The 20,835-nt window shown below is 44.6% G+C and overlaps 1 protein-coding gene across 2 annotated transcripts in view; it reads left to right on the top strand.

The window, feature by feature from the left end:
- Positions 1-4,838: 4,838 nt before the first annotated feature.
- Positions 4,839-20,835, top strand: part of IGF2R (insulin like growth factor 2 receptor) — a 56,067-nt gene continuing 40,070 nt past the window's right edge. The window contains exons 1-6 of one of the 2 annotated variants that reach the window (XM_080586205.1): positions 4,839-4,915; positions 11,926-12,059; positions 16,743-16,867; positions 18,533-18,631; positions 19,039-19,171; positions 20,289-20,409. In XM_080586205.1, the coding sequence (XP_080442331.1) occupies positions 4,854-4,915; positions 11,926-12,059; positions 16,743-16,867; positions 18,533-18,631; positions 19,039-19,171; positions 20,289-20,409 (674 nt within the window). In that variant the 5' untranslated portion in view covers positions 4,839-4,853. Of the gene's footprint in view, positions 4,916-5,296; positions 5,512-11,925; positions 12,060-16,742; positions 16,868-18,532; positions 18,632-19,038; positions 19,172-20,288; positions 20,410-20,835 lie in introns of those variants that run through there. The other variant, XM_080586204.1, reaches the window with a different exon arrangement.

The raw sequence follows: 20,835 nt of genomic DNA, 5'->3' as shown, positions 1-20,835 counted from the left end.
TCCCACATGCAGGAAAGAGCAACAGTTCATCTCCAGAAATGAAAAAGTGAATGGAAAAATCATGTCACCGGAGAGCAAAACATGACAGATGATCATGTTTGAAAAGAGATGGTGATATATTTGGAGCGCATGATTAATGACAACAGATAGGAAAAGGAGGAATCTCGGAGATTGCTGAGAAATGCAAGTCAGAAGGAGGATAGAGGCAAATAATTCTGAAATAAATGCACGTGGGGATGTTTTTCTTCCTCGAGCTCACCTTGCAAGCGGGGGCTGTTTGCTACCACCACATTTATATCTGCTCATCTGCAAGAATGTGCTCTGAGAACAGAGTGAGTTCAGCAAGAGCAGGGTAGTGTTGCACACCTGTCTGGTACCGGCACAGGTCACAGAACCAAAGGCGGTGGTTAGCTCCAACACGACCATCCACAAGAGACCACAGAGACCAAAGCCTGTGAGAGAAGAATAGGCCAAAGTGTGACGGGCTCCACTGATGTCAAAGTGCCCTGAAGTTAAATCACTGGACTGGGCAATAATGTTTAAAACACTGAACAGTCTTTCACTCTGCATTTACTGCCTTTGTAAGGTGCTTTGAGGTTAAATCAATGATGTTAATTTTCTTGTAGATGCTCCAAATGGAAGAGGAATAGCAGAGAAATCCGACCATGCTCTTCTGATATCTAAGACCTGAGTGAAATTTCTTTGACTACCAGTGAAAGCACCATTGGTTAACTCTGGTGAAGTGGTCTGTATTTTACAGTTCTTGGTGCAAGTCCACTGAGTAACCTAGGCCCTAGCTGGTAATTCAGATCCTTTATCATTAAGAAATATCAAGTTCTGGCCCAAGAACAAATAGTCAAGAGCCATAGTCCTCAAAAGCTAGACCAAGGATGTGAAGAAAAGAGATGGAGGAATACAGAAGTGCTGATGCAGACTTGCTCAGGCAGTGACTCAAGAACGGCCCTGATAGCGGCTGTCTTCCAAGGCACAGGACAAAACAGAGCTCATGCTGAGTACACCGTGTAATAACTTTCCCAGCATGACAAATATTTCAGATAAAGCCAACGTGTTTAGACCAAAGTTGATATCCTTTCACAGTTTCATTGAACAATATCAGCTAGATTAGGAAATGTCATTAATTATCTCTGTAACTGCATTGGGAAGCCTAAACCTGTGTCTGCAAAACAAGGTCATCAAACGCTGTTTTCCTCCTCTCAGTAGTCTTATTTGAAATGCTATAAAGCAGGCTAACTCATTAGGGGGGTCACAAATTAGAGGGTAGCTCTCATCAAGGGCTTGCTTTTGGAAAATACTAAAAAGAAAGGACCAGGGAAGAGCAGAAGCGGAACAGAAAAGGAAGGAAAAAGAGTAGAAAGAATTAGATGGGCAGTGAAAGATCTAGTGAGCAGCAAAATAGAGCAAGGACATATTGACAGTGGGTATAACATTAGAGACAAAAGTTTAGGTGTAGAGAGCAAGAGAAATGGAAAAAAGAGATGAGCAGTGCCACTGTGCTTTCTGTAGAACAGCATGGCTCTGTGCAAGAGTCTTATGAATAGTTTTCACAAAGTATAAAAATAATTATTTTATTATACAGACAGCTGGAAATAAACTGTCCAAATCTCACTGGAGAAAGAACTTCCCAGAATCAAAAGTAAAAACAGCTCTGGATTCTCAAAGAGTTTTTGTTCCTATTTATTGAAAAGGCACAGAGATCAGATATGAGTCTTAAAGGGAACCGAGATGGTAAGAGTAGAAGCAAGCTGCCTCTGAGACAGCCTGTACCTCGCAGCCGATACTGGCCACATGAAGCAAGAGTGTGAATCAGGAGAACATGAAATGACTCCGACAGCTGAGACCAGGCAAGACGCAAGGAAGAATCCTAGAGTACCTGTTTATTCATCTCTGATTTATGAAACCCTGTCTACTGAAAATCATCCGCAACTACGAAGTTTCTGTAAGAGTTTCAGATCTTTGGGATATACTGCAACTTAACTACCAGTCATCGTGCTGAGCCACTCCCGAGGAAAAGGTAAGATTATGAGATTACATTCCAGAATATTTTAACACTGCCCCACAGCACCCAACTAGCTGAGATGCCAACATCATTAAACACGGCTGGTAAATATTTAAATTATTATTTATAAAAGATATTCAGAGTGAAACAGTCCTGCCATGCTGTATTGGCAAAACATAGTTTAGGGTATATAAATGACTGACACACAGCTCCCGCAAATGCTTATGCACGCACTCAGCTTTAAGCATGGGAGAAATCCCATGGATCTTGAGAGAACTGCTGTATTCCCCAGATTATAAAAGTTAAGGAAAATATACAGAAAATGGAAAAGTTCACAGGCTTAGGATCTGCATGTGAGATTTTTCAACCCTGACTAATCTTCTACTTTTAAAATTTATTTAAAAGAGATTTGTATAGATTTGTATTTACAGTGTATACTTCAGTATTTATGCAGCTTCACAGCCACCCTTGCTGTGTGGCAACTTTGATTCATTACCAGGTTGATGAATGTATATGCATTAGTACTGCAAATCAGAGAACCTTTTTTTTTTTTTTTTTTTTTTTTTTCCTTCCTAGCTAGGGGTTGATGAATGCATATGTACCAGTACAGTTCATTTATTTATTTATTTGTTTGTTTGTTTATTTTTTCATTTGGAGAAAAAAATGGGAAGGACTGGGACTTTCTTCTGCTTTTTCAATTTCTTTCCTCCCTACTGGGTAGCTTTTCACATACTTTTCTCTGTATGCAAAGACACTGCTCTGAGCCTTGTGCAAATATAGGGGCCGATGCATACAAAGTAGTATGCAGAATGAAGAATGCAATTTGCTTGTAACCTTCTTCTTTCTTTTATCAGTAAACAACTTAGAATTAATTCTTATCAGATAACTGACATGAACTGTTCATGCATTGCTATGCTCTGACACTGCAGACCTTTATTCATGTTCCTAGTGTTAGCAAGGTGAGTAGTCACATTGTCTTCAGTGGAGTCATTCTTGTGTTTAAGTACATGAAAAGATCATTTCAGGAATAAAGCTCTGTTAGCACTATTGTCTGCAGTGAACTTCGTGGTTAATACAGTTTTAATTCAACTTTACTGGTAAGTCTAATGTATTTTCTCTGTATAGAGTGAATGATGTTGGTACAGAGAGAAGAGTGGCAAAATTAAAAAAAAAAATCACAGAAATAATAGACTTGGTATTCCTTTCTATTTTCCTTTCCTTTCCTTTCCTTTCCTTTCCTTTCCTTTCCTTTCCTTTCCTTTCCTTTCCTTTCCTTTCCTTTCCTTTCCTTTCCTTTCCTTTCCTTTCCTTTCCTTTCCTTTCCTTTCCTTTCCTTTCCTTTCCTTCCTTCCCTTCCCTTCCCTTCCCTTCCCTTCCCTTCCCTTCCCTTCCCTTCCCTTCCCTTCCCTTCCCTTCCCTTCCCTTCCCTTCCCTTCCCTTCCCTTCCCTTCCCTTCCCTTCCCTTCCCTTCCCTTCCCTTCCCTTCCCTTCCCTTCCCTTCCCTTCCCTTTCCCTTTCCCTTTCCCTTTCCCTTTCCCTTTCCCTTTCCCTTTCCCTTTCCCTTTCCCTTTCCCTTTCCCTTTCCCTTTCCCTTTCCCTTCCCTTCCCTTCCCTTTTTTCTTTTCTTTTCTTTTCTTTTCTTTTCTTTTCTTTTCTTTTCTTTTCTTTTCTTTTCTTTTCTTTTCTTTTCTTTTCTTTTCTTTTCTTTTCTTTTCTTTTCTTTTCTTTTCTTTTCTTTTCTTTTCTTTTCTTTTCTTTTCTTTTCTTTTCTTTTCTTTTTCTTTCTTTTCTTTTCTTTTCTTTTCTTTTCTTTCTTTTCTTTTCTTTCCTTTTTTCTTTTTCCTAGCCTTTAGGGTTGTCCTTCAACCGTATAGGCTAGATTCTTGGGTAAACAGATTTGGAACTTAAGGAATCCATTGAAGGCTAAAACAAAACTTCATGGGCTGGCAACAATCCATCATATGGTGATACAAAACTGGAATGGGTAACGGCATTCAGCCAGTCCTTTTCACTCATCCCTCCTCCTTTTCCTCCTTTCTCCTCTTGCTTGTTTGCCCTTGTACGGGATTCACCCTTTCACTAAGCTGCTACTATTGCTGAGCCAGCAGGAAACTATTGTTTGTGTTTATTTATTTTCCCCTCAGGTTATTATTCTGTTGGACTGAATTTCTGAGCTGAACAGCGTTGAACCGCCTTGTGCCAGCAGACAGGAGGGGACCTGGGGCTGAGGCCACGCGTGGCAGCAGTGAGCCGTGGGCTAGAGCTGAACTGTAACTTCTGACTCGGTCTCGGCTCGGGTGGCATTTCACTGCAGCCCAAAAAGCCGAAGCTGGTGTACCTCCCCTGCAGTGCCAGCTTCCCCGTCCTGAGCTGCTGTCGGTGTTTGTGCCCGTCCAGTGTGGTAACTCAGGCCATGGCAGGGCTGAAAGCTAACCCAGAGCAGCCCAAAGGGCATGCTGTCCCTCACCCAGACCGGCATCTCGAACCTGCGGGCTGCCCTGTGGCACTGCTGATGCTGCTGGGAAGGAGGGAAGGGGACTGTGTAACTGGGGGAAAGGAGGGGTGAAGGATCGAATTGAAACAATAAGTATAAAAAACAATGAGCAGCTTCGAATCAGATCTAGCACAGAGGTAGATCTTCATGCTGTCTTGTTCATTTGGACGACAGGGGATGGGACAAGAAAAATAGTTAAGTATTCCAGTGATAGGCCTTCAGCGTTTCCTTGTGCAAATGACTTTTGGATAGCATTCACGATCAGCGGACAGGATTTATTTAGACTGATAAGACAGGTATTTGAAGAGTCTAATTTTTATTTTTCTTTTATTCTCCCTATTTATGCCTCATCCCGCTCTCAGAGGCGTTTTCCTTCTCAACCGCAGTTTCCTAAGGACTAGGAGGTAAGCCCTCCTCTTGAGCCTTTAAACACGCGGCCAGAAGCTGCCAGCTCACCCACCGCAGAAGCCCCGGGCCCACCTCAGCAACCTCGGGGGCCCTGGGGACTTCCCCGCGGCGAGGAGCCGCCTTGTGCAAGCCCCCCACACCGCGGGGAAGCCCGTCAGTCAGCAGCCCGGCCAACTTTCCCACCCAGCGCCTGGGCGGCAGCCGGTAACGACCGTTACCCCCAACGACCGTTACCCCCAACGGCCACTGCCCCCAACGGCCGCCTCAGCCGTTACCACGGCGGGAGGCGGGGTGGGGGGGCGGTGGGGCGGGAGCTCCGCCCCTCAGCGGCCGGGGCGGGGCGGGCGCGCGTCACGTGGCGCACGCCCCTCCCGCCGCCGTCACGTGCGGGCGGCGGTCACGTGAGGCGCCGCCTTGACGTGCCGGGGCCGCCGCGTCGGCAGGGCCCGGAGGGAGCGGAGCGGAGCGGAGCCGAGCCCATGGCGCTGCGCGGCCTCGCCCTGCTGCTCCTCGGCCTCCTCCTGCTGGGGGCGCGGGGAGGCGGCGGTGCGACCCCCCTGGCGCTCGGCGACGCCTACCGGGAGCTGTGCAGGTGGGTGGCGGGGCGCCGCCGCCGGTGTGTGTGTGTGTGTGTGTGTGTGTGTGGTGTGCGCCCCGGCCCCGCCAGGCGGCGTGAGGCGGGACTCGGCCTGCGGCGGGATGGGGTCGGTTGGGCAGGGGCCTGCCGCCCGCTGACGGGAGGGCGGGTGGCGTCGTCGGCGGGTTTCGTCTCGTTGAGGTGGCCTGCCCCCGGAACCGGCCCGTGCCGAGGCGGGGCGGAAAGGAGCGCGAAGGGCTGCTGCCTGGTAGTTTACCCCTGCCGGGCTGCAGCTTCCCGAGGAGGGCTGTGCCGGCTCAGGCGCGGCTGCGGAAAAGCCAGCAGGAGGGGGGAGAGGCGGCTGGGTGACCTGGGCTCTTAGCTGGAGTCTCGCCCAACGGGTACAGTGTGGGGACAGATCCCGGGCCGGCCCGTCTTTGCAGTGCCTTAGGCAAGGCTTGGATTTGTTTTACGGGAGCTGTTTTCATGTGCCCTCGCTTCTGTGTGTCCCTTACAGGGCTGGTGAGGCTGCAACAGCCCTGCTTCAGTGTGTGAATGCTAAAAGCTGGATGAGGAATGAAAATGCTGTGGATAAGGGCAGGTGCCATTCTGCTTTAAAATAAATAAGAGCAGATCGGTAGACAGATGAGGAAGGCCCACTTGCAGTGGGAAGAAAGATATCAGAACTTATGTTTGCAGGAGCTAAAGTGTGAGGCTGCTTAAACTCTGAGTGTCTTTCTTTGCTTGCTTCCTGTAGCCTTGCTACAGGTATGCTTGGACAGTCTGGGGAAAGAAGACCAGCTTTACTTTTCTGAAACTTTGTGAAATGTCGTGTCTTGCAGTGCCTGGTTTCGTCATGCTTTTTCTATTGTTCTCGTGTGCTCCTAAAGCTGGCTGTGTGACTTGCCTTGTGACTTGCAATTAGCTGTGTTTATCTTCTGTTCTGAGGAGCCTCTAGGATTGCAGCAATACGAACACCTGGGAAAGAATACAGAGGACTTGGTTGGATATGTGAAGTTACTAGTGAGAGTGAACAGAGCAGCATGCTTACTCCTTTCAGCATTTGTCCTGAAACCACAGCGTGCTCTTGTGCTGCTGGAAGCCTTGGGTTTAGCGTTTGGCTTAGCCTTGGAGAAGAGGCATGCCCTGAGCACAGGGAGATGACCTGAAGGTGAACTTGCTCAGCTCTATTAAGTGCTTCGACACACTTAAATGGGAGATGTCATAAATAACTCGTTACTGGACTTATTTGCATATGTCCGTGGTTGCTTCATATGCCTGGGAAGTTGCCACTGTAATGGCTTAAATGTGACTTCTCAGCACATAAGCTCCCTATAGCTCTTGCATGCTTGAACTTCATATTGCTTTTCCTTTTCTCACACATTCTGTGATGTGATGTAGTAGATGTGGTTTAGACTGTATCACAGAAGGTGAAATGTCAAAGTGCATGCAAGGATCGAAAGCTGAAGAGCATGTGGTGTAACCGTAAGGCTGTTACGCACGACGTGCCTGTCAGAGAACTTGCCTGAAGACATGTGCTGTGTGTGATGATTGGAAAAGGTGACAGGTAAGCTAGAGCGGAGCTAAGCGTGAGTAGGGATACGCAGTAAGTGTTCTCTCAGCTCCTGAAGCATAGCAGCAGCTTTGTATGTTGTGCCATTCAAGCTCTGGTTTTTCTCTAGGGAGAACTTCCCTTGATACAGAAACAAACTTGCGCTGTGCATGTTTATGCTAAAACGTTAGCCACATCTAATAGTGATTTCTGTGGGAAGTTCTGCATCTAAGCTGATTGCAAATCATCATCCTGGAAACTGTTCCCAGGCCTGTGAGCTTGTGATCGTGCTGGTTGAACCTGCTTGCAGAAGTTTTCTGGTTTCAGTCTCACCTCTGCAATGTTTTCATACTGAGGAGGTGCTGGGCACAAGGCTGTACGGATGCAGTGACTTAGGGATCAGCTTTCCAATCCCACTGTTGTAGGTTACTCACCTGTGTGCTGGGCGGTCCGGCTGTCGTGCCCCTTCAACAAAGGGAGCTGGCCGTGCTCCCCACAAGAGCAATGCTGCCTCTTTGTAGCCCTGCTTTGTAGTGGTTGGGGCAGGGGGTGTTCCTTCCTAGCAGTCATCTTGTGGGTTTGAGAACCAGGAAACTGAGGGTGGTTATGAAAATGGTGGTGGTAGCTGTCTTGTGCTTCATTGCATTTGGGGTGGTTCGCTACCATTCAAACCCCAAAGTGGCTTGCGGTTTGAGTTAGCGGATGCATGTACGGTGCGAGCTGCCGGCCTTCTTTCTGCAAGCTGTTCATTTCAACTCTGGAGCTACTCGTTCGCAAGGCAAACTAAACTTGCTGATGCTCGTATCCATTTTCATGCTACTTTTTTGCTTCTTTGCTTTGTCAAAAAATGCCAAGCACTTTATTGAGCTTAGAATTCTCTAGAAAGTATTTTAATTTTCTTTAAGACACTGAAGCAAGGACATAAAGCTCGGTAGCTGGAAAGACTGACCTGCGGGCAAGTCTAATCCAAGTATGTGTTTGGACACTGCTTGCACAACTGCTGTCAGCCGTAGCCTGGATTGGTGCTGCCTCCAGCAGGGGATCCTCCCTGCCTGCTGCTGCTGCCTCCTGTGCCCAGCCAGTCGCTGCAGTGAGCCAGGCCTGGGGCTGGCTCCTCTCCTCTCTGTGCACTTGGGCATGCGCCTGTTGTTTGTGCAGAGGTAATTCAGAGGCAGAGCAGTTCTTGGATCCAGCTTGTGCCGCAAGCAGAGGCCAGAAATAAGCAATGGGGAAGGGGAAGGCAAAGAAGAGGGGAACTTCCCCTATAAGGTGGAGGTGGATCTGTTTCAGGCCTGTAACTGTGAGATAAAACCGTCTGTGGGCTATCTGGAAACAGGTGCTGTCATGTAATTTCAGCAGAAGTAGCTATTTCACAGCTTGTGTCAAGGCGGATACTTCTGAACCAACCACCTTCGATCCCAGCTCTTGAACGGCACCGGAAAGGACTGCCTGGGTGGTGTGAGGCACGAGTGTGTGGCTTTGCTCCTCTCTCCTGGGGTCTGCAGGAGCTGGGGATGCCTTGTGGAGTGGTGGCACTGGAGGCTTTTCTGCCTCTTGTGGCAGAGCACAAGCCAGGTTTGCCGCCTGTCTGGAGGCGGTGCTTTGGAAATAACTGGGTATTTTCCTCCTCAGGTTGTGCTTGCTGCTTTGGCTCTAGCTGCAGCCCAGAGCAGGCAGTGAGGTTAGTGCTTGTGTACCCTCCACCCTTACAGCCAAGTCTATTGCTTGTTAGAGCTGCTGCTGTAACAGCTCCCTTAGAACGAATTTGGGATATCCTAAGCACTTCCAATGGCAACTCTTAGCTAGCTGGATGACCTTGGCTGGACCAGGTAAGGGGCCAAGCAGGATGAATAACTGCTGGCAGGAGGCGCCTGCTGAGCAGCTGGAGGAAGGCAGTGCACGTGGCCCGGCTGCAGCCGGCATGGACAAGCGATTGCAGACAGGCTGTTTCCCTGGTGGCAGAGATCAGTTTGTAAGCATGGGAAAGCAGAGCACATGCCATGGGGCTGCGGTGAGGTCCTGTCCCTGGGCATTCATTTAATGTCAGGAGCTTTTCTTGTGAAATAAATAATTCTTTCTTTGGCTGTGGATGTGCATTTTGCAGCTCTTAGTTGAGAACAGCTGCTTAGACTACATCCAACCTGCTGTTAAGCTCTGGTGTGTTTGGTCAGTGCAATGAATAAATCTTTTCCTTCCACCCCTGTTCTTTTAAAGAAAAGGCCCTTCAGCTTCCCTGAAAGTAGCTGTGCTCTGAAACTGGTGTAGGCTTTAATTTGTGTGTGCCATTAAAGGTGTGGTTTGGAACACAATGAAACAAGAAATCCCACATTTACTTGCCCTGGATTGTTTAGAAAAATTCCTCGGACTTCCTTGTGTAGGGGTCTGTGACAGGCCAGAGAGAGGCTGACTTCAGTGGCTGTTTTGTTGCTGTTTTGTGAGCGTTGTCATCTTGTTTCTTTTCTGCTTCTGGCACGTGTGTGAGCGGACTTAAAGGTGTTGATGTCCTCTGTTTCATAACAGGGAACTGGGAAAGCAAGAAACTAATCTCTAATATAATGATAATTCTGTTGTATGAAGGACTCAGATTCTTGTTCAGTTCACAAACAAGCTTTAGTTTCCAAATTCTCTATGGGTGTTAAAGAACACTCCAGCTTGATCAAAAAATGTAATTCTTTGCCTCTTTTGTAATCTGCTGAAACAAGTCAGAAAGAGCACTGGAGCCTCTGGGAGTTCTTCAGCAGAATGTTAACTTTCCAGGGCTTCCTCTTAAAGTTGTGTTTTGATTGAAACACATTTTCTGCTGGAGGAAAAAATGATTTTAGTCTTAATTTCTGTTTTCAGAGCACTTGAAGTCAGGTTCTTCCAGCTTATTCTGTGTGATTGCCTTGTCAGGCTTTCTTCCCTTCCTGCTTTTTCTCTACTATAACTTAATTGGCATCATCTTCCTGCACAGAGATTGTCCACTTCTGTGCCACTTTCTTGCATTTCTGAGCTAATCACTATGATTGTAAAATGTCAGCTCTGCGTACCTGGGAGGAAAGAACAATGGCAAGTATTTGTTTAGGATTGAGACACAATCCTTGAATCTGATCCTTGATCTGATTAAAAAAATAGTTTCACTAGTGTTTCGGGTATGACTCAGTACCTGGTATGTTGGGGTTTCTCTGAGCTTTCTCTTTTTGTAATAAGATGAAGATTTTTTTTTTTGTTTTGCAGAGGGAGCTCTTGTATTTGTCCCCTGCTTGTTCCAGCCACTAGCAGACTGAAATTAAGGCTGCTGTAGTACGAGGAAGCCAAGAGCTGTACTCAGCAATTAAATGGAAAATTGTGTGGTATTTTACTGCTGGCTCTTCGATTAGAGATGAGATTCACTGGATTTCAGAGGGGCTCTTAGAGGGTTCAAAAACTGGAATATGGGAGCTGAGCTGCTGTTGCCCCGTCCTTACCTAAGAATTGGGTTTCTGAAGTGGAACGAGGGTGGGTTCTCCTGGGGGGCCTGGGGTATGGCAGTGCCAAGTGATGCAGCACCTACAAGTCGAGGTGGAGGCAGCCAAACCGTGGGGGTGAAGCTTCTGGTTGACTTCTCGTCTCTCGATAGCTGAGAGAGGGGAGCTGAGCTTCCTTGATAGGCTTGGTACTAATCTGTAGATGAAAGCAAATGCTTGTTTGGGTCAGATTCATTAAACCTTAGGAGAATTGTAAATATCAGGAATACCTAGGAAGCTGCTGTGTTGTCTTCGATTTTCTGATGTCACAAGTGTGCATCAAATCCCACTGAAGTTGCTGTTTCAGATGGAGGGGGAAAGCTAGGGGATCTCTTACACTGCAGAAATCAATTTAATCCAGAGGATGCATACTCCTGCCAGAACTAGAAGAGATCAGAGCCAAGCTGATGGTGCATGTTTACTGAGCTGGGCCTCTTTAACAGAGCTTGGACGGTGCTCCCTGCTGGTAGGCCAGCCTGTCTGGAGAGCTCCTGACCAAAACCAGCTGACCTGGGCACGGCTCCAAAGTGAGCAATGCCATGTCATGTAGCTCACCACATCCGCGCCGTCATCTCAGTGCTTGTGATGAGGGAAACTAGGCCTTATTCAGCCTCAGAAATACAGTACATTTGTTTTTGTTTTCTTGCTCAGATTTATTCCCCATTGTGTTACCTAGAGCTTCGTGCTCCTTTATCAGATGTTGCTCAGCTGGTTTTCTGATATGGCTGTTGTAGCTAGCTGTCACGATCCCTTTTTGTCCCTCATGGATAGCTCTGCTTCCTTTTCAGTTTCTGACATTACCCTTCAGAAACTGTCCCTGGAATACTGAGTTGTATATAAAAATGCCTAGAGGTGCAGCTAGTCCGAGGAAGCATTGTTTGCATCTTTCTATCTGAATGCAGTAAGAATCTCAGACGCAGATTTTCCCTTGAAGCCAGATGGATTTGCTGCTGGTGTTCAGGATGTGGCCTGCTGCTCCAGTCCGCTTAGACTTGTGAATTTTATGCTATCATTGGGTATTGCTGAATGGCAGTGCTGTGCAGCTGGCCTAAGGTATTTGACAAATTGGTCAGGCTCTCAAGGAGAAAGGCCCACCACCTGTGGTGGATGTACCTGTTCAGAGTACTCTTCCCAGGGATTTGAGGGAGGGAGAGTGGCTGGTTGGGTGCTGTAAGGAATGGGGGAAATAGATGCTTCTCTGGTAGCTAAATCTGTTTGGTTCTTGGCCCTGACACAGCAACAACTATTTCTGATACTGATACAGAACACAAACAAGAAACTTGATGTAGTGGTGTGCTTAACTTTGCTACTTGGTTGTTTCAGGGACTGCTGTCTAGAGGGTGGCAGCACAGCCAATGTGGATACTAACAGACCTGCTTTTTTTCTTTTCAGTTACACATGGGAAGCAATTGATGCAGACAGACGTGTACTTTATAAAATAAACTTATGTTTTGGTGTCGAAGAGTGTGGAAGGACAAGTGCAGTGTGTGCATACGACATCAATAAGCAGAATTATATGTCAGTAGGTAAGTAACAAGTGTCTTTCCTTCTACGCAGTCCAGAGTCATGTTAATGGACGGTCTTATAACTGTTTTTGCAAACTTCTTCGTATTAGTAAAGATTTTTCTTAGAACAGTTTAGCACTTCATTCTGTTGTAGATTTACTATGTAAATTTGAGAAAATGTGATTTCAGATGATTACTTGACAGGACAGTGAAATCTATCTCCTCATCTAGTTCACAATGATCTACAGTGAGAAACTATGCAGCACTATCCCACGTAGAGACAAGTGTGTCTACCTGTGGCAGGATGTATCCTATCCTGTGTGTATCCTCGTTTGAAGCTTGATACCAGACATAGGAAAAGCTTGGGGTAGAGCTCTAAACTATACTGCAGCCTAGCCTGATGTTAAATTAGCTCTTTCACCAGGGTTAGGTGACACTCTGTAATGCACTCTTGTACTGCTTAGCTTCTGGGATATCTTTAAGTTGTTACCCAAAGGAAGTTAATTATGCACAATCCTGTTTTCAGTTTCATGTGTCAAATCTGGTGGCTGCTTCAGTAGTTCTGAGGCATCCTTGGTATCCTAAGGAGTGGTGGACTTGAGGGGGCTGATCGAAGTATGAAACTGGTATATTCCTGGCCACATCCTTTGCATGTTTACTTTGGTTGGAAGCGGCTCATGGTCTAAACTGTACTTCTGTACTGATTTGCATGGATGCTTTTCACTTCTGAGGTTGCTTCTTTTAATTCAGCTACTGAAACAATAGCATACAGATACCAATAAAGAATTTTTTCATAGTTGGCTGCTACTTAAAACAGAATGATGAAACAGCTTTCCAAAGGCTAGTATGTTTTCAGGTTGACTCCTGGTTGCTGCAGATCTGATGTCTGAATTTGGCTGTGTTTGTCAATCTTACTTTCCATTGGCAGACAGCTTTTATGGGAAGCTTTGAGTCTTCAGTAAGTGTTTGAGCTTGAATTGCTGGAAGATGGTGAGGAAAAATTCTCACCTGTATGCAGATGAGCAGCATCTAGTTAGCCTCCCTTTTACCCACCCCCTCCCTTAACCACAGAGATACTTTGGCTTCAGGCTGTGGTCAATCAGTGCTTTTCATGATGTTGTGACCCTGATGTAAAATCACTGGGTGATGAGTAAAAGTATTCCTCAATTTGTGGCTGTGCTTTTTTTTAATGTAGTGCAGTGTATCTAAGCAAGAGTTTTCTGGAATGGCTGGTTAGATGCATCAAAGTTCAAATTGCAGTTGTGTTTTGCAGCATCTTCCACTCCGAGGAGCATGACATCTTTCTAGACCGCTGTCTCTGCTGCTGATTTTTGTTCCCAAAATGTGTAAGTTTTGTTTTCTGCTGAGGTGTATCTGACCTCTTAGGCAGTTGAGCCTTCAGCTGCATATGGATGCAAAATGAAGTAGCATGTGAGCAACTGTTTTAACATTGTCCTGGTTGTACTGGGACTTCAGCACCATAAGACTGAGTTGGGGTCATGCTGATGTATTATTAAGCTGCTTGTTTGTCGATCCGAGTCACTTGTAGCAAGAGAAGAACAATCCTTGAATCCATGTCTATCTGGATGTAGACTCCCGTTGTAGGTTAAGCAGCCAAGACAGCTAAGCCATGTGCCTGTCTTAAAGCAATCTGCCTGTTACGAGATTACTTGAACGCCTGTGCTGAGTGCAGCTGAAGGGTTTTGATTTGGGGGAAGGAAGAGCAAAAAGCCAGCGAATAAACTTTGCTAAGTGGTGAACTTTAGTCTAATATGGACTTAATCAGATTTCTGCTTTCTTGCAGAGAGGAGTTTTCACTGCAAACAATAGTTTTGCTTTTAAATATTTGGTATGCGAGAGGTAACAGCTATAGGGAGCAACAAATAAAACCAACTCAACTTCGGTGGGGGTAGGACCTATATGATCTGTGACTGTAGTCAAACTGTATGTGAGGGAGGCCTTGTGGCCAGTGCTAACTGTGTCAGTGGGACATGCAGTGTTGTGTTGTGATCCCAGAGGCCTCTCCTAGAAAATGCTTTTCAGCTTTATTGATTGACTTTAGCAGCTTTCAGGGTGTAGGCAGAATGCATAGTTCTTGAATGTCAGAGGATGGAAATGACACGGTACAGTACCTTTTTAATGTGTTGTGATACCTAGTGACTGATGTTCCACTTAGTTGGACCGCTATTACAATTGAAAGCAGAAATGTTGCTGTAACTGTGTTAACCTGAGTGGTGAAACATGCAGTTTTTCAGCTGCAGCAGAAGGGCTGGACATGAAATGATAGCTACCACCTACATGCCCCGTTCCTTTTGGGTGATTGATCAGATGTCTTCCCTGATTGCCTTTCTTCTTCCAAGCAGCCTAAAAGATGGAGTAAATGAGTAAAAAGTGTTGTGGATAGTGCTGTTAATACTGGTCTAGTACAACCATGTAAAATGAAGTTTATCTGATGCTAATTCTTCTGACCTGTAGTAGCTGGCTTGCAGTGTTACTTTAAGGAGAGAATGCATCTCTAGAGTCATGAAGAAATGTGATTGAAGAGGGAGCTTGTTGTAGGGAAGGTTGCTGCAGAACTGGTGCTCTGGAAGGACATTTATGGGAAGCTGACAGTGAGGGGGTGGCTTATAAGGCTACGCCCAACCCTCCTCACAGTGTGCTGCTGAAGCGTTTCTTGCTAAGATCTTAGTAAGTTCCTAAAGTACTTTAAGCATGCATGAGGGAGGGGAGAGAGTATGCATGTTGTCCTGGGTTAAACAAGATGTACTGGCTTTGCTTGTTTTTTCTTGAACATCACTTTAACTGAGGAAACTGGAGTTAACTAACAAGGCCTTTAGAGCAGTGTAATTAATGTGTTCTCAGAACTGAGAGAAAGCTAATGCTTACAGAGGGATAAGTTAGGTCCTTAGTGGCTGCTGCTGTATGTTCTTGGCTAAACTGAGGCATGAAACTGTACACGTTTATACAGGGTTTTTAATAACTTGTGCATATTGTTACTATATGTACCTCATGACTAGAAAGTTATACTGGCTTCCTTCCTACTAAATCTCCTAGTGAAGAAGAGAAGACACTGACAGCATCTTCTAAGCAATGTTGTGATGAGTAGGAATCTTGCTCTCAGAGTAACCTGAAGACCATGTTTTGATAAGTGTCAAGAAACATGAAAGGCAGGAATCTCAGACAGCATCCAGGTGCCTGAAAGCTGACACTGAACTGAGTGGTGGTAACATGCATCACTGTGGCAGGCTCTCAGCCTGGCACAAATCCCCATGCACATGTGAATGTGCATGTTCAGTCTATGCTGTCCTTCTTCTGGGCTGACAAGTCTCCATTCTTACCTTCCCTTGAGAAGGCAGGCGGTTATTGAATTCTGTCTGTCTTGTTACCCTGGATATATAGAGGGGTGCTGTGAATGGCTGCTTAGGTGTTAGCATCTCGATGTGGCTTCCTGTAACAAAGTTAGCGTGACGTGAGCAGGTACAGCACCAATGGGCAGCCCTTGCACTGCTTAGGGCTAGCTGTCGAGGTCACGTTCTGACCGTCACCATTTCAGCTTTACCTGGAAGCTTGGTGGCTATAGCAGCTTTCTCCTGCTACAGTTCAAAGCAGTTAATGTGTGGGACAGGACTGAAAAACAGTGCTGGGGAACCTGATGGAAAGATGCCAAACAATGTATGTTATTAGGAAAAGCCCTGGCAGCTGGTAACAGTGCTTGGAAAGGTGTTGCTACAGAACATTGCCTTGGCTATGTTTTTGAGCTTCTTGTACCCTCTTCCTGCCCAGTTCATTTACTTCTGCTGCTTTTGCTCTCAGAACTATATTACCCCAGGTTGGGTGTGGTGTAGTTCTGTCTGCCCTGAGTGAAGAGTTAACAGGTAGGGAAATGTGGCTGGGCTCACATGTGACCTAGATGCAAAGCTGCTATCTGCAGTGATTACAGATTTGACTTTATCTCTAGTGCAGACATCAACAAAAAATAAGGAGGGAAGCCAGTCAATACTGGCATTTTATAGTGTTCTCTGCAGTTCAGCCCAGACTTATTGCAGCACTAAAATCTACCTAGTAAAAATGGGCAGCGTGGAGGACTTTGCTTAATGCTAACCAAATGGGTTTGAACAGAAACATTCCTGGGACTTGAAATGTGCTTCACCCTTTCCCTTCCTGTCAGGTGTTGGAGAAAGAGGGACGTGCAGTGAAGCATTGCTGACCCCAGCCTCCCTGCAGCACACAGGCTGGGCTAAAGGGGATGAGAGCTGTAGGAGGACGTGCATGGATGTAGTGGTTCTGTATTGGGTTTAGCAGGAGATAATGCCAGTACTGCAGATGCACCCCGGCACTGATGGGAGTTTCCATTAAGTATGCTCTCTGACACAATCTGTATAAAAGACAGGCTGAGAAGCTGGTAAATTGAAGCTGGTGGGAGGAAGGAGTGAGCTGTGATACTTGAAGCTAGCTTGTAATGGTGTTTGCTTACAGAATCTTGAGGAAGTAGGCGTGATTAGAGAGATCAAATACAGTCTTAAGTTGCAGCTGGACTTTAGGTCATGAGAACCGCAAGGGAAGTCTTCAGTTGTACTCTGTTCAGACAGTTTTCAGGTGGACTGGCATGTCTTGTGCTGCTCGGTGCTTGAACTTAGAGCCTTTATGTTGAGCTTCCACGAAAGCACAGTACTATAACCCCCCTTTTCTTTTCCCAAACATTAGGTGATCTAAACTTGCAAAAAGCTTCTAAAACTCTTCTGGAACTCAACACTACAGCTAACTGCTTGCAGCAAGACAGTCAGCACCAAATTCAAAGCAACATTAACTTCTTGTGTGGGAAAACACTGGTAAGTCTAAATCACTTATTCTTATCTTCAATGGATAAAGCATGTACTTTTAACTTGCTTTTTAGGGAGACTTGCTGTATTAGTGGATGTAGTAATTAACAAGTTTCGTAGCCTAAGGAAGAGCCAGTTACATTTTAGTACTAAATTGAGGACATGATCTAAAGGAGCATTCAAAATTCAGTCAAGTTAGAAAATAATTGCAGATCCGCTGCTTAGGTCTGATCACAGGCTCTTCTGGGTCTTTAATGTTTTGAGTAGTATCCTCATGTTTTTCTGTAGTATTTTAATAGTGTAATTTGGAGGAACTGGTCAACTGGGTGCTGTAACTGAAAGCTATTGTTGCAATACTGGCTGTGTCTGAGCTGTGAACCTAGAATGGCTGTTTAATAAAACAGTACTGAAGGACAAGACTGATCTCTGGTGCAAGTCAGCAAAGCTGATGTCAGTAAGCTTTAGATTTTGGCTGCATATAGTTGGGAGATTAGAGTGCTTGTGCATCTACCTGGGCTTCTGGGGGTGCAGTTGTTCATGGGTATCTGCTGAAAGCATGAATGGAGATACCTGAAAAGTGTGTATGTAGTTCATATCCATGTGCTTTTGGAGTTGCACCTTCCAAACACTTAACTGATATCACAGCTTGGTATTCTGTACAGACTCATCAGTTTATGTATTTGTGTATCAGAGAGAAATACTTACCAGGGCTGCTGTTGGCACAGGTAACACCATTGCACACCCTCTTTTGGAAGCGTAGCCAACTCAAACAAGGTGCCAGTGCAGCAGAGAGGTTTAAAGGCTACCTGTGTGCTGTTTTAGCAGACGGTTCTGTAAACAAAATTAAAAATTCAGCTGGAGTTGAGGAAGTATTACCAGATCATAACCACCGTCAAACCTCTTCTAGTTAGTGTAGTTGTAACACCTATTTTCATGTGACCTAGCAAAAAGATTTTGTAATAGTGTCTGGAACAACTTGTTTCCAGCACTTTTTGCAGGGTTAAATAGGGGAGGGTATCTGTTTGAATAGGCTAAAGTGTTTCTAGCCGGGGTGATGAAGAGACAGTGCGGAAAAAGTCTCATTTTCCTTTTATAAGCAGAGGCATTCATTTGAGTATCCAGCCCTGAACTGTGGTAGAAGCCTTGTCCTGAAATAGATGCAAATGTTTGACATGAGCCTATAAAAAATAAGTAGCTGACTTCAGAGGTATCCTTTCTGTATAGCTGAAGAACTTACTAATCAGCCTTCTTTGTGGGATAGGGAATGGGTAAACTATGCGTTGTCTTGCTGTTCATCTCTTTATACACACACATTGGTGTTTTCATTTTTAGTAACTAGATGTGCCTGGTATTCCTGCCAATGTCAGTTGGCACGAGTGCTTCTAAAAGATGTAATACAATTTTTGCATATTAGGATTTGCACATGTTAATTGGAGAGCTTGCATATGCAGAGTGAGAAGGATTTGGCACCCTGCATCTTCCTGAGTTTACCAACAAATCTGCTAAAAAAAAAAAGCACAAACAACAGTCATGCTATTTAAGTGCTATTAAGAAACTGTATGGCTTTGGTCTGATGTTCTGTATTTTTTAATCTCTTATATTAACTTATTTCTGTCTGTAGATACAAAATAAAACTGAAGTCCGTTCTTAAAATGACTTTTCTCCTTTAAATAGGGTACCCCTGAATTTGTAACAGCAACAGAGTGTGTGCACTATTTTGAGTGGAGGACATTTGTTGCTTGCAAGAAAGACTTGTTTAAACCTGTGAAAGAGGTAATCTATGTACTATACGTACAGAAATTTCTTTTTACAGATCTGGTAATCTTGCTCTTCCAACCCTCCTACCCCAGACAAATCCCAACAGCCTCCATAGGCCAGACTTCTTCACATGCATATAAAACAGCTGTTGGAAGCTGGTGGAGCTGAGAATTTTTGGTAGTTCTTCAATCTTTTGGGATCCATATGGTTTATAGTAGAACTCTTATAAGAGCTGCAGCACAACACGCTAAGTTCTGGTGCCTTCTTTTATCCAGTGTATCTAGGTTTAAGTCTGTCTGAAAGTACCCGATCTTCCAGAAGTAAAAGCCTTTTCCACATATTGAATTGGTTTTATAAATGCCTGTTCATAACTTCTCCCTACTTCATTGGCCTGCACTGTATGTATTTTCTTTTTCTTTTAGGTGCCTTGCTATGTATTTGATGAAGATTTGAAGAAACATGACTTAAATCCTCTCATCAAAGTTTCAGGACACTACTTGGTGGATGATTCTGATGATGATGATTCATTGTTTATAAACATCTGCAGGGACTTAGGTGTGGGCACAAGCTTGTATCACCTGTCAGATTATAAATTTCTAGCAGTATGGTTTTTCTAGTGCCCCAGTTGAGGTTGTCCCATGACTGAAGACGGGTGGATTAGGATTTTCACTATTGTTTCAAACTATTTCTGATGATTTGAAGGCTGTTTTTTGTGAAGCCAAGTTTTGTCCTCTAACTATTGAGCTGTTTAGAGATATTTGCCTTCTGGAAGAGCAAGGACTGTTAGAGAAGTTTAAGCTCTTCCACTCAGTCCAGTCTTTCAGCTGTTTATGTTTACTGCCAGATACTGCCAAGATAGTTCATAGCATGTTTTAATAAATTTTAAAGAGATTTTAATAAACTTTAAATAAATTTATTTGTGCTCTGAATTTATTACTTGCTTTGGGCTCCCATTCAGGCTGTTGCTTTGTTCCAAGTCTATCCCAAGGTGAATTAGAAGTGTTTAGGTGCTTTGATAAGTAACGGTGCATAGCTATCACTGTGATGTCAGTTGGGAGCTATATAAATAAGGAATTAAAAGAGCAAAATCACTTATTTGAATCTTATTGAAAATGCTAGCTTAGTTGTATATTTGCACTGACTTTTTAAGCTGTGCAGTTATATTTTGTGTGCCCACGTTTAGTGGACAACTAAACTAAAACTTCTACCTCTAGTGGCAGGTCTGATCTTCTTTTAAAAAAAACAAAACAACAAACTATTAGTCTGAAACTTTTTGCTGACAGCTTTGGATAAGATAAGAGTCAAAGGAGGAAAAAACCCTTTCCTGACAGTAGGTGTTACCAATCCCTTGATACTATTTCACTGTTGTGGGGGGAAAAAGTAGATAAAATACTTCTGGAAATTCTTGAGCCTTATATATCCAACTGCTGTACTAGCTACCAGAAACTAATTTCAGCAAGGAAAAAAATGCGACAGCATGAGCTTCCCCTTGTACATAAGTACGTCAGATTTTGTCTTGCCAGTTACACATTCTTAATGTTACCTGTTTTAATGATATTTTTAGAAAAGGGTGAAGCAATGGATAGCAAGCAAGTCCACAGATAAAATCACAAAGTACTCCGTGCAGAGCTGGGCTTAAAAATTGATTTTTGTTTTCTATATTCTTTAACAGGAAGCTCAGGTGGAGAGGCCAACAACTGCCCTGCTGGCAGTGCTGCTTGCTTGATACATGAAGGTCATGCATATGATGTTGGCCGTCCAAAGGAACAGCTGAAGCGTCATGACCAAGACAGGTACTTCATTTTTCTGGTGGTACTTCTGTGAATGCTTCTCGTTCATCTAGGCTGGGTAAAGCAGTCGTATTAACTTCTAGAAGACTCGTGTTGCCATCAGCACAAGTACAATTTTGAAGCATTGGCAGAGATGATTTTTTCAAATAGTAGGAGGGTAGAGTCTTTGCAGACATCCCATTTTACTGCCATAACACAACAAATTTTCTTCCTTCTCAGAGGTTCTTCCTTACAAAATTGCAAATTTCTCGGAAGCCAAGGTTAGTGTTCTCTGCCTCTAGGCAAAAGAATGTTTTTTTTTAATTCCATCTGTCTAATGTCTCAGGGCTCAAAGGGTAAATGTGTTGGCTCTGTGTTTTGACTTACTTTGTTTGGCTCACTCTACTGCCCAGGAGTACTTTAAATTGAGAATAGGGCCAGATGTTGCTC

This window comes from Anser brachyrhynchus (genome assembly GCF_964034855.1).
Source record: "Anser brachyrhynchus genome assembly, chromosome: 3".
NCBI lineage: Eukaryota > Metazoa > Chordata > Aves > Anseriformes > Anatidae > Anser > Anser brachyrhynchus.
This window is presented reverse-complemented; position numbering and strand designations above follow the sequence as displayed.